At 33.4% G+C, this 14,028-nt stretch overlaps 1 protein-coding gene across 4 annotated transcripts in view; it reads left to right on the top strand.

Annotated features, from left to right (window-relative positions):
* Nucleotides 1–14,028, top strand: part of LOC150087771 (large proline-rich protein BAG6) — a 321,988-nt gene that overhangs the window by 250,784 nt on the left and 57,176 nt on the right. For all 4 annotated transcript variants that reach the window (XM_090369196.1, XM_090369195.1, XM_090369194.1 and 1 more), the window contains one exon: nt 11,424–11,511. In XM_090369196.1, coding sequence (XP_090225322.1) covers nt 11,424–11,511 — 88 coding nt within the window. The remainder of the gene's footprint in view (nt 1–11,423; nt 11,512–14,028) is intronic.

Genomic DNA, 14,028 nt, shown 5'->3' with positions numbered 1-14,028 from the left:
AAGAGAATGTAATTAGCATTTACTAATAGTTTAGTTAGTTTGAAGATTCTGTCTTTGGGAAGTCTGGTGTTTTTATGTTATCATCGTTAAAATAGGCCCAGACTATGTCTAAGGCATATGGTACATTTACGTTAGTGTATAGTGAAGCCACATCCAGTGAATATAACTTCCTATCCTCCTTGATATAGAGATCTTTAAGGTTCATGAATAATGCATCGTAGTTTTTTATATTATATGTTAGAAGTTCTCTAAGTGGTTTTAGAATTGGGTAGATGAACTTGGCTAAGGAAGCAAAAGCTGAATTCTTATATGACACGATTGGACGTATTTGAAGCATCCTATATCAAAAATAAAGGTAATCCTTGTTGTTTTCATAATATAATTGAATATAGGAATTATCGAGCACTTAATAGCTGTACAAATCTGTCACTTAATGAAGGTAGAAATTCTCTCAAATTCATTAGGAATGTACAGTGAACAGTGAAAAATTTGTTTTGGGATCAATCTCTTTTGCTGTAAATTTTTATTACCTAAACCTTTTTCCTTTCACAGCACATTTATGTACACATCAGTTTAGCTAATCATAAACAAGTAAAAAAGTAAAGTAAAGTGCAGCCATTATCAACCCACTGCAGGGTGGAAGCCTCCTCAACAATTCATGCTGAGGGAAATGGACCATAATCTGCCACGCTGGTCCAGTGCGGGTTGGCAGATCGACCGTATTCAGCAGTCAGGGGCTTGAACCCCGGTCTACTCAAAGAGCGTGTGCTACTGCACTCCCGCTCCTGCCCACTCGGCTACGGAGGCCGTCATAAACAAGTATCTTGCATTATATCCAAATTTAATATATAATAATTTTTTTTAAAAACCTTAACCATAAGTAAATTTGGTCTGTTTAATTTGACTTGCAAAAGACATTGTGATAATACCGCAGAAATCTGATACAACAAAACCTTATTAATTCAAAGTCTAAGGGACCAAAATATGGCTATTTCAATTTAAACAGGTTTGAAGCAACCATTCAAAATATGAATGTTAGTATTAAATAGAAATTTTTATCAGCTACATTTTTTTTTTTTTTTTTTTTTTTATGAATTAAGACATATACTAAATTTTAAAATTCTCATTTAAAATGTTAAGAATCTTTTAGTTTCATTGTGGTAGATATTTGTGAATAGACATTTAACATGTTATTTAGTCAACATCGGAAGGATGACAATTGTACAGGAAGGAAATTCAATTAATTTCTTGCACGTAATAATATCTTACACCAGCTTTTGTTTTTGCTGCTATTACTAATCACACAACCAAATATATACAAGCTAATGCTAAAATAAGTGTTCTGTTATTTTTGTCTAAGTTCACATACCTAAATAGAGAAAGTATCTACATTTTGTGATTTATGCTGTGTAATTTGTTTGTAATCTACACAAAAAAAAAAAAAAAGTGATATTCCTCTCTGTAGCACTGTCACTTAGCAAACTTTGTAAATCAGTGCAGATTCTATAAAATTGACGAGCCTGGTTGAGGAAAGAATACCACAGCCACAATATTTCCAAAACCTTGCACTATTGGACTATACATTGCAACTACCTGTATGGAGAGGCCTGGGTCAATTCCTCTTGATGACCAGAAGAATTTCTAAAGTCCTCTTCGCTCAAGGCTGTAGTTAGCTGTTTCAGGCTGAGGGAGTAGAGTTCTCCCTGTGAATTATTCTGGGATTTTCAGTCCATGCAATATACAAATAATTTTGTGAACACACACTTCTACATGTAGTATGGACACAAATAACAAACTTCAGTGTTATTAAAAAATAATACCATTTACTTCATTCTCTGGTGTATTCTTTTTTTTTTTTTTTTTTTATTTCTTTTTTTCAACTTCTTTTTTTTTTTTTTTTTTTTTTTTTTTTAATTTTCTTTTTTTGCCATCACCTCACCTACGTGAGGAAGGAAGTGCATAATTTGTATTTTCTTGTCTACTCTTTTTTTTGGCTGGTACAGCAAAAAGCCTATGGCTACACTGCACTATGTGGCTAATACTATATAAATAATACTATTACTATGAAATTTATATAGTATTTATAATACCGAAAATTCTGGTTATTTGGGACACATCGGAACTAGTGCATTTTGACCGGATTAAGCAGCTGCCCCAATTATGCGAAGTTTCATGTAAATAGTTAAAAATACAATGGGCCCCCGCTTTACGATGGACTCACCATAGTAAAGTACCGTTCACTATATGATATGTAGTAAAGCCGGAGCAATACAGCCTTAGTTGCTAACGCTCCTAAAAACCAAATAACAAACATGTAGTAAAGCGCCGGTCATTGTGATCACATTTCTGCATTGAATTTTAATTCTATTAAACAGCAATTCTAATTAGCAAAAATAGGAGGAAAATTATCCACAGGCTATAAAAGTAAAGATATAATTAGCACAAATTTACACTTTATTACCTTACCAATTAAAAAATGAAATGATACGTGAAAATTGGAAGAATATTTTCCATAGGTTAGCAAAATAAAAATAAATTTATGCTTACGTGCATAGCTTAATTAATACATACTATAATATGTACATACTAACTAGTTGCTATTTCTGTTCACTAACATTTGTGGGTGGGGATTAAAATTTAAAACAGTAAAAAAGATAAGCAATCAATAACAAAGAACATGGCACACACACACGTCGCAAATAATATTATACTCACAAGGGAGAACGGAGTAACAAGTTACGAAGCTTAAAAAATAGGAACGAAGAGAAGATTCTGAAAATTTGTTTTTTATACAATTGAAGATTTCATGGAAGGAGAAACACATTTCACCATAACGTGAGTACCCACAGAATTCCAGCTATTGCAAATTCAATAAGATTGAGTTTACTATCTGTTTATAATAAATTGCATTAACAGAAAAGTCCAGTAAACAGGGGGGGTTGCTAATTGTTTTATAGCTGTGACCTCCAGGAATCCAACTGAACCACGTCGTATGGTCAGAGACAATCGTAAGGTAATCTTGAGTGCTGCAGTCTCCTGCCCCGATTAAACGCTGTGTTGTCTCAATTCAGCGAGGTAAACCCTGGCTATTTTCTTGATTGGGTTCTGTTCTTTAAGATTTATCCCAAATAAACGGCTGCCCCGATTAACCGGCATCCCAAATAAACTAAATCCACTGTACTGTATAAATATATATTGGAGGATTTGGTTGTATAACCAAACCATTTCTTTTGCCTTTTTTTTTTAGCACTACTGCAAACTAGTTTCTCTGTAAACAATGCTTCTCAATCTGGAAGTGAGTTTTTCTAAAAACAATCTACAATCTTGAAGGTTTACTTTTTGAGATCTTGAAAAAGTAATCCCAGAAACATAACTCTCACTGAACTTTATGAACTGTTTTAATCTGATGAAGAAACTGAAAAAATTCTTGGGTTTTAAAAGGTAAACAATAGTGTATTAGTATATTGTATGTAAAAATATGTAATAAATTGTACTGGTATTAATTCATGTTTTTATTAAATGATTCTTCAATTTAAATTGGATTCATGTTTTGTTATACTGGTATATAAGTTGGTCTTAATTTTTGGTGACCTTTTTGTACTTCAAAGGTCAGCTTGTACTCTGGAATGTATGGTATTCTGAAGTTCACAATATTATTTTGGTGAAGGAGAAAACCTGCAACTATCAAAATGGTTGCTGGTTTTGAGGTGCTCAAAACCATAAGAACTTTAGATCTTCAAAATTATAAAATAATTGCTGCTATTTGTCCCATTCTGTCCTCTCCTGTTTTTTTGCAGACACTTGGATTTAAACTGTTTACTTAATTTTTTTATGGTCTCAAACAGGCAAAAGTTCAATAGCATAGAACTTAACATAGAGATTTCCCAATATATTTTTTTTTTTTTTTTTTTTTGTATAACAACCTCTGAGTCAACAGCAAGGGTTCACAAAAAATAATGGAAATGTTGAAAATTACATCCAACAATAGCAGGGTTCCCCCCCCCCACACACACACAAAAGCAAAAATACTGTGTTATGTGAAGTTTGCCACAATTATTTAATCATGTTAGAGTGAAGCCTTGTAGAATTACTATAAGGGGTGGCATGTATTATTATATTCTTCATATTAATTATTATATAATTTACCTACCTGCCCCCATTTGACTTGGCATGTATCAACTCCTCTTTCAAGATGAGTGGCCCTTACAGGATCAATAAACCATATTTTGAATCCTTGACGTAGACAATGTCAACACATTTCAGTATGCCTGGACATACACTGTACACTAATGGACTTAAATCTGGACACTTTTCAGAGATATGTTATGTAAATTTCACTTATAATCAACATTTACTGCCTTCATTTCGAATTCAAAGTTGTTTAATTTATTTTTAAAAGGGTAAGCTAACTTAATGCCTAACTATTTAATGCAATGGTCTTAATGTTCACAACAGAATAACTTCGCCCTCACAAGCTGTTTCAGTAGTGCAATATTATGGAAATTTGTTTCAAAGCCAAAGTTTGTTCTACTATGAGCATCAAGAGACCACTGAAGTAACTTCGAAGCATGCAGTTCATGACTTTTAAGGTTTTTGTAAGGTTATTTTGGTTTTTATTTGATTGTTTATAAATTTTTCCAGGTATGTATTACTAAACTTTGTTCTTAAGAACCATATTGGAATAATTTCTTTGTTGTAAAGTAAAAAAGCACTGCTCAAAAGAAACTTTCTTTCTCTTGAATCAAAGATACAAATTTTGGATTGTCTTGAAAAGGGGAAAAGGTATCATCATACATTGCAAAAAGCTTAAATTTAAATGAAGCAACAATCTGGACCATAAAGAAAAATGAACAGAAAATTAGAACTGCTGTTGCTGCAGGATCTTTCATTTCTGTAAATATGACAGCTCATCCTCCCGAGCGCCACTATTTGAAAAAAATGGAAAAAGCATTCAGTATTTGGATTGACGATAGCAGTAAAAAAAAACGCATCCTGTTAGATGGCAATGTAATTGAACAAAAGCCACTAAGAATTTATAACCATGTAAAAGAAAATGGAGAATCTTTTGTTAACTTGGAGTTTGTTACCAGTAAAGGTTAGTTTGAGCGATTTAAAAACCAATTCTCATTACATAACATAAGAATTCAAGGGGAAGTGCATTGGCTGATAATGAAGCTGCCAAGAAGTATGCAGAGGAATTTCAAAAAATTACTGAAGAGCACAGATACACACCACATCAAGTTTTTAATGCTAACGAAACAGGTCTTTGGTGGGGAAAAAACTGCTTGACAGAACATTATTTCAAAAAAAGAGAAAACTGCACCAGGTTTTAAGGCTTCAAAAGATCATGTAACATTACTTATGCAGTAATGCGTCAGGAGATTACATGATAAAACCTATGCTAGTTTATAGATCCTCTAATCCTTGTGCAATGAAAGGTGTAAATAAAAATGTGTTACCGGTATATTGGAAAGCAAATAAAAAAGCATGGGTAACTGCTGATTTATTTAAAGAATGGTTTCTAAATTGTTTTGTGCCAGCTGTGGAAACTATTTAAAGCAGAAAAATCTAGATTTCAAAATTTTGTTACTATTGGATAATACACCAGGCCATCCAAAAGATTTAAGTCATCCAAATGTTGAAGTAATATTCCTATCACCTAATACAATTTCTTTAATTCAGCCATTAGATCAAGGCATTTATATCTACCTTTAAAACTAATTACATCAGAAAATTGTTACAATGGATTTTGGAAAAATTGATTCCAAAGTGATTGAGGCAAGGAAACATTTTTCAATTGTGTACTGTATCAGAATCATAGTTTTATCGCTCAAAGAAGTAAAACCGGCAACATTAAATGCATGTTGGAAAAATGTATGGCCACAGTCAGTTCATTCAGGAAATATGGTTGAAATGGCAGAAAACAGAAGCGGTGTGATAGTAGAACTTGCTAAGTTGGTTTTTAGGTACTCAAAACCATAAGAACTTTAGATCTTCAAAATTATAAACTAGTTGCTGCTATTTGTCCCAGGTAGTAGGGGAGGGTTTGATGATATGACTACTGAAAACATTCAAGAATTACTGGTATAAAAAGAAGCTAGTGAAGCAAATTTGGCATCGGAGGTAAACCAAATCAATTCGGAGGATGTTAGCACAGATAAAAATTCTGAAGTTCCAAATTTTACACTAAAAAGCATATGGGAAAGCATAAACTTAGCCGAGAAATTAGAATCACGCTTTTTGAATGCAGATCCTTCGACTGAAAGGAGCACAAAGTTCAAATTGGCACTTAAAAAATGATTAGCTCCATGAAATTTACAAAGATCTATCAAGCAAAAGCAAACAAACCCAGATTACTGATTTTTTTAAAGAGCAGAAAATACATGAAATCTAGATACTACAGAAGAAAGTTCAGAAGGTGAAGATATTCTGCAACAGAGAAAATATTCTCGTTTGATTGTGAAGGGAGGAATGAAAAGGAAGAAAAATAAATGAACGTACATTATCTGACATATGTATTACAGTTTGTAAGACTTTTGTTCAGTTATTACTATTTTTAATAAAAATTGAGTTTCCGATAGTTATAAAAAAAAATGTGGTGTATTTCTGTTAGCCTTTGGAATGTAACCCCCCCCCCACCTTTGTACTGGTTCTTAGTTCCGTATAACATGGTTTTGCACTACACAAGATTTTATAGGAACCTAACTAGCATGTTATATGGGGGTTACCTTTATATGATTTAAAAATGTAATTACGAATATTGGGCTTGTTAATTTTCAATTTTAGCAATTTTGTGAATTTTACCACTAGACTGGAGAACTGTAATCCAATGAACAGCCATTTCTCAATAACACATGTGCATTTTACTGCTAGTAACAACAATTAATAGCTGTCAGCAGCCGACTAACAGATCAGTCAGAGTTATCTGACAGATCATCTGAACAGTTTGTGCATAGGCATGGTACATTAGCATTAGTAGAGGGATATGATGTGAGAAAGCAAGCTTATATAACATCAATGTTTAAACACTGTTGTAAGTTATTTCAAATAATAACATATTACAATTTTGATAACATGTAGTTTTTAGGAAGATCCTTATAACATTGCTGCTCCCAAAAAAGTTCCATCTATATTCGCAGGATTATTTGACACTGGGATTTATTTCTTCACCTGGCAATGAATCAGTACCCACTATGTCTCTTATGTGAGAAAAGCGATGCTAAACAATGCTATAAAACCATCAAAGATGAAAGACCATCTGGAAAGGATACATCCTAGTGAAAAGACTATTTTGAATATTTCAAACATCTAAAGATAAATTTATAAACCATTCTACGATGGGTTTAAAATCATTTTTGAAACCTTCAGTTTCTAAAAATGCTGAAAGAAGTTTGGTAGCCTCTTATAATATATCGCTTTTAATTAAACAAAAAAAAAAAAAACAGGGTATTTGTGCACAGTTGGGGGAGTGATTGATACTGCTGTCAGTACGAGAAATTATAAGCTCTGTCGTGAAAATCGATCCAGATCCAGCATTATAAAGCATTTTTGCCAAGTAATAATACAGTTCAACGTTGTGTTGATGATATGGCTGAAGATATCCAAAAAAAACCATGAATTGCTGACAACTAAATTTGCTGTACAATTGAATGAGTTGAATTGAACATTTGGAATTATGTTCTATTTGGCTTAGGTATATTACAGCTCAAAAAAGGCAATAGCAGATTTCCTTTTGCTGAAAAGAAATTCTGTTATTGCATACAATGGAGAAATGTTTTTCTTGTGCTTTTGAAAAATACAGGAAAACAGTAATACTGTTTTCTTGTATTTTTCAAAAACACAAAAAAAAGTATTTCTCTGAACAGCAGTACTGTTACATTAATAACAGTGTTGCTGTTACTAATGTAATAGCTGCTTCTGATGGAGCACCAGCAATGGTCAGCAGATAATAAAGGGTTTTATCATTTTTGAATAAAAAAGATTCCTGATGTTAGAACTGCACATTGTGTTCTGCACAGCTAGCATTTGTTTGCAAAAAACATAAATGAAAACAACTCTGATGTTCTGCAAGTGTGTATTAAATCAGTAAATTAAGGCCAAATCATTAAATGAATGAATGATCACTTGTTTAGTCTGTTATGTGAACAAAATGATGAAATTTACAACCAGCTGCTTTTACGTACAGAGACATGTTGGCTATGAAAAGGAAATCTTTTACCTTTGATTGACATTTGATTCTGTAATATTTCAAAATTCTATTGAATTTTTTTTTGAAATAAAGAAACTGTTAACAGCAAAATTAATTTAATAAAAAAAACATGTTTTACTTGGCTATATACATGCAACCCCTGTATAACACAGTACTTCTACAACAACAAGGTTTTGCTCTAACACAGTTTGATAATTGCTGTAAATCTCACATAACAGTATTTTTGTGCTGGGAAAACCGTGCTATTAAGTTAGATGTAATTTTCAACCTTTCCATTCCTTCTTTGTGAATCCCTGCTGTTGATTCCCTAGTTGTTATGGCCTTCGTGATATTTATCTAAAGCACATTTCTGGAGGTCACTACCATAAAACAATAAAAACAGTTTGCACTATCCAGTTTATTGGGCTTTTCTGTTAGTGTAATCAATTATAAACCTGTAGTAAACTCGATCTCCTTGCATTTGCTATAGTACCGATAGGTTGAATTCTGTGGGTTTTCACGTTATGGTGGTGAAATGTGTTTCCCCGTCCATGAAATATTCAATTATATAAAAAAACAAATTTTCAGAAACTCATTACTCTGTATCGTGTTTGTTGCAACTTGTGTGTGCCGTGTTCTTTGTTATTAATTGCTTATCATTTTTGCTGTTTTAAATTTTACAACCAAAAAAAAAAAAAAAGTCAGTGAACAGAAATATCAATTAGTATGTACATATTACAGTAAGTATTAATTAAGCTATGTATGTAAGCGTAAATTTATTTTGCTAACTGGAAAATATTCTTCCGATTTTCACGTAGCATTTAAAGCAGGGTCCACTGTATTCTGTTGGGAGATCCCTGGGTTAGGTTCTGTGCTATTGAACTTGTGCTTGTTTGAGACCATAAAAAATAATTGTGAAAAAAAAAAAAAAAAGAGAGCAGAAGGTACACGAAATCTAGATTCTGCAGAAGAGATTGTGCTTAGCAGCGATGAAGAGGAAGAAAATTAAATGAACGTACATTATCTCACATATAAGTATTAGTTTGTAAGGCAAGACATTTGTTCAGTTATTACTATTTAAGTTACTACTATTATAAAAATAAAGGTAAAATATTAAGTTATTGCTTAATATTAAGTTGTAGCTCAGGAATGCCCGGGATCGCAAACCCGCTCCTATGGTAGGACCCTGAGCTGAATTTGCATGTCACCTTAGCGTGAACTTAAGTATATACAGTGTGATTATAAAATAAGATAACATAAAATAAAATAATACACTATAATCTTATTATACGATATATATACAGGGTGATTCACTACCAGTGCGACAAACTTGCAGGAGGTGTAGGGGGCACAAAGACGAATCGGAATCACATAGCATTGCAGGGTCCGAAATGCATTCGTCATGCGGTAGAGGACGTTGAACGGGAGGTCGCTTGAACAGCGATCCCGCTGGAAGTCAGCATTTGCGAACCGTTTCTTTTGAAGAAACCAAGTAGCAAAAGTCCTCCAGAGTGGACAATCTGTAAGCTCCAATGATTGGATGCGTTGCAGATGGTATGAACTCATTTGGTTTATTGACAGTATCCTCCATACAGTGGATTGGGAAATACCCAATCATTGGCCTATTGCTCGAGTACTCGTACTCGGATTGCCTTCTGCAAGACGTAGGACATTCTCCTCATTGTCTGGCGTCCTCGTCGTTCGCTCTCGATTCATGGTACCTCTCACGAAACAACCAGTCTCATGTAACCTTCTGTGCACACGTGCGAAAATCGTATGATGAGGAGCGCGCCCGTTACAGTCCGCAGCTCCATACGCAAGGTGCATGTCAGCCAGTTCAACGTTTGAATACTTGTCCATCCTACTACCTCAGGAACCGGTTTGTGATCCCGGGCATACTCTTATATCGAGCTACAACTTATATCTTGTATTGTCTTTAAGTTGTCCTACACTCTCTGTTCTTATTTCTCCGAAATTATTAGGGTAATCCGAGGATGTAGGAAAAGCTATTTCTTATTTGTGCTACTATATTTTCGCCTTTATGGAGTTCAGGTTCTATTATTCCTACTCTATTAATTTTTATTCTTCTTACTATCTGCATGTTTCTCTTTGCGTTAACTTAACTTTAATTAATTAATTTATTTATTTTTATCATATCCATCACATAGGGGTCACCACATATATACTCACTAGAGGGATTATTATTTCATAACGACTAGTTGTTACATTATGTTCTGGATACGGTAGATATGCCTTACACTTTACATTTATTCTTATTTTAATTATTAAATTATGTTCTCTGTCGGGTCAACGATGTTCAATATATGCTTACATTTATATCTTCCTTTTGATTAAAAAATTTTTAACTACCTTTAATTGGTTTAGATTAAAATTAATTTCTGGATTTTTTTATATTTTATATATCTTAGCAGATATTGATCATTACAGAAACAGAACTCCTTGTTGTTTTTTGCCTTCAGTCTGGGTGGTTGGTCCCAGTTGAAGTCATCTAGATTGAGGGTAGACAACAATAAGTTTTATGTGTGTGTATATATATATATATATATATATATATATATATATATTTTTTTTTTTTTTATATTTTATATCCCTTGCGTTTCTTTAAATCCAGCTTGGTATTGTCTGCTTGAATTACCTTCTATATTATTATCTTCAATATTATACAAAATATTTTATACACATTATGGTCGTAATGCATAATTGCTCTAGCAACTGCATTGGCCCATAATTATTAGTTACAGCTTGTTACAATTTATTAACTTTCTTTCCATATTACTCATATATATATATATTTTTTTTTTTTTTTAATTTATTTTTTTTTTTTTTTGTTAAAGTAATTGGTAAGTAATCACGAATTGTTACTGACCTATGTATTATAATTATTTTAAATTTTTTTAATAATTAACTATTATTAACAGGTTTTTTTATAATCCATCCATTAAAATTAAAAATTTTTTGTTTTGTTTGGATTAGGGGATCGGTGTGGGGAAAATGCCTTTTTTAAGGGGGTTGGCAGGTAAAAAAGGTTGGTAGCCCCTGGTCTACCTGTTCAGACCAAGTACTTTGAGCATCACCGTAGTGAGTTCTCTCAGTATTAATGTGTTACTAAAAGTAAATTCAGTCCTGTAACATTTGATGTTTTACAGTCCTTTAATAGTTTTTCTGTTATAATTTCGAACATGGCATGAATTATTAAACATTTCTTTGTCTTTAGACCACTGCCAGTAACCCTGCTCAACCTCAGATGACTCTTGCAGACATTATATCTCGTTTTGAAGATTCTCCTTATGTAGAGGGAGAATGTAAGTACCACTATAGCCTGATTTTCTGCTTGATATTAATATGAAAAAAATTAAAGAAAATTAATTTGAGAATGAGGGCATATATACTTGACAAAATGATAAACATCAGCCATTTCTTGATTTGTGTTTTTTGATTTAACCTGGTTGAACAATAGATATATTATTCAATTTACTAGGATGCCTTATTCTTCCTTTAACAAAAAAAAAAAAAAAAAAAGCATATTGGAAGCAACTACATATTGAGTGCATAGTGAATATATTTTATTGATTTTGAAAGTTTCACTAAAAATAGCTAAAGATTATGTAGATATAACATGAGGGAGTGATATCAAGTTAGTTGTGTGCTGCACACAAATTTCAATATTTAAAATTTTTTATTGTAAAGTCTATTTTCTCTATGTTAAATTGTAACTTTATATTGTATATGTTATATTTATCTTAGAACAAAAAGAATCCTTTTTGCTCTAAGCAGTTTGCTGATATCATTCAGACTTAAGGGGGGGATATTTTTTTGATTGCTTGCTCCTTCTAATCATAATCGACAACTGTTGTCAGTCAAAATATGCTGTTAATTCTTCAGCAGCCATTAGCTGGCTGTCAGCAGAGAGAGGCCTGCAATACTTGCTTCTAAATGGTCCTAAATTCTGGGTATGGCATAAATCAGACTTTTAATAATAATAATAATAATAATAATAATAATAAAAAAAAAAAAAAAAGAGATAAAAAGATGAAATTAGAATATCACTCCGTTGTGTAGCATTTCTGAGAGCAAAAGAGAAACGCCATTTTTTTTAGAAGTCTTTTGACTTCTCCACCAGCATTAGTGGAGAAGTCAGAAGACAGAGAGCCATCTACCATCACCTACAGTGATCGGTCAGAGAGAAAACTGAACCCAATTACAAAAAACAGTTGGCAAATGGAAGCTTATTTAGAAAGCCTTTATGCCAAACACAATCAAAAGACTGAAATTTAAAATGCAATTACTTGAGTTTCAGTCACAATGCTTATCTTAGACTGTGACCTAATTATCATAGTATTCAGTAAAACCTTAATCTAAAGTTGAAGGGACCAAAAGACATCCATTTCAGTCTAAACAGGTTCAAAGTGTGCTTCAAGTTCAGAACATATCAGTATTAGCATTAGTCAAGGCTTATATAGCAAGAACCAAAAAACAACCTTTCCCATTTCACCCATCCATTCACCCACCCAAATGTTTGTCTAGTTCTGCCTTGAACTTATTTAATTTGTAGACCTCCACTACAACAGATGGAAGCTTGTTCCAGCTATCAACCACCTGCTAGCTAAAGGCAAATTTCCATGCATCTGTTCTTTTCTCAATTTGAATTTATGTCCCTTCAGGTGAGTAATCTGAGCAAGAGGAAGAATCCCATTAGCATTAAGCTTGCTCAAACCATTCAAGGCCGTATACACCTCTGTTAGATCAACTCACAGGTGCCTAGTCTCCGGACACTACAATTTGCAGAACTAAACCTTTCTTGGTAACAGCTTATAGCCTTAGTCGCTAATGCGCCAATAAAACCCAAACTCTTGGTAACAGCAGCCCACTCGCCAATCTTGTTGCCCTTCTCTGTACCATTCCAGTAGCTCTACATTCTTCCTAAAATGAGGCCTCCAGACCTGTATTCAGAACTCAAGGTGTGGCCTGGCCATATACATGGGGACAGTTACCTCCTTATCACTGCTAGCAAAATTCCTGTATATCATTGACAAGATAGCGTGAGCTTGCAGTCTGTCTGCACTGCTCAGAAAACTTCATATCTGACTGCAGTTACTCCCAGATCCTTTTCATTCTCCACTACCCTGAGTGTAGCACTACCCAGTTGGTACGTTACTCTGGGATTACTGCTTCCCATATGTAGTACTTTACATTTGTCAATGTAAAGTTAAACTTCATTTGCCTCCTCTCAGCCCATCTGCTCAACTTTTCTAGATCCTGTTGCAATAGTGTACTATCATTACTGTCATTAACAACCCTACCAACCATCGTATCATTTGCAAATTTAGACATTAACCCTGATATACCTTCATCAATATCATTGAAAAATACAGGAAACAACAATTGGGAGAACATGGAACCCTAGGAGGACTCCACTAATAACATTAGTCCATGAAGAGCAGCGTCCATTGCAACAGTATCAAAAGCTTTCCTGAAATCCAAGTATATGATATCAAAATAATTTTTTGCATCCAGTTTCTTTGTGACCACATCATAATATCCAATCAGATTTGTCACACAAGATGTTCCTTTAACAAACTCATGCTGTCTGCACTATAACTGCAATCTTATCTAGATGATCCTGCATTGCTTCTTTAACCAGTGACTCCATTATTATCCCTGGAATAGAAGTTCAACTAACAGGTCTGTAATTACTCGTGTCACCTTTCAATCCTCCTTTATGAATTGCAGACACAACAATTTCTCCTCCACTTTGCTCTCAATTATTGCAAAATCATTTTGCTCCCTGCCAGAGTTTGATAAGCTTCTGGCCTCCACTT

The sequence above is a fragment of the Mastigoproctus giganteus genome, chromosome 3 (assembly GCF_048544385.1).
Source record: "Mastigoproctus giganteus isolate SK-2022 chromosome 3, ASM4854438v1, whole genome shotgun sequence".
In the NCBI taxonomy this organism is placed as follows: domain Eukaryota; kingdom Metazoa; phylum Arthropoda; class Arachnida; order Uropygi; family Thelyphonidae; genus Mastigoproctus; species Mastigoproctus giganteus.
This window is presented reverse-complemented; position numbering and strand designations above follow the sequence as displayed.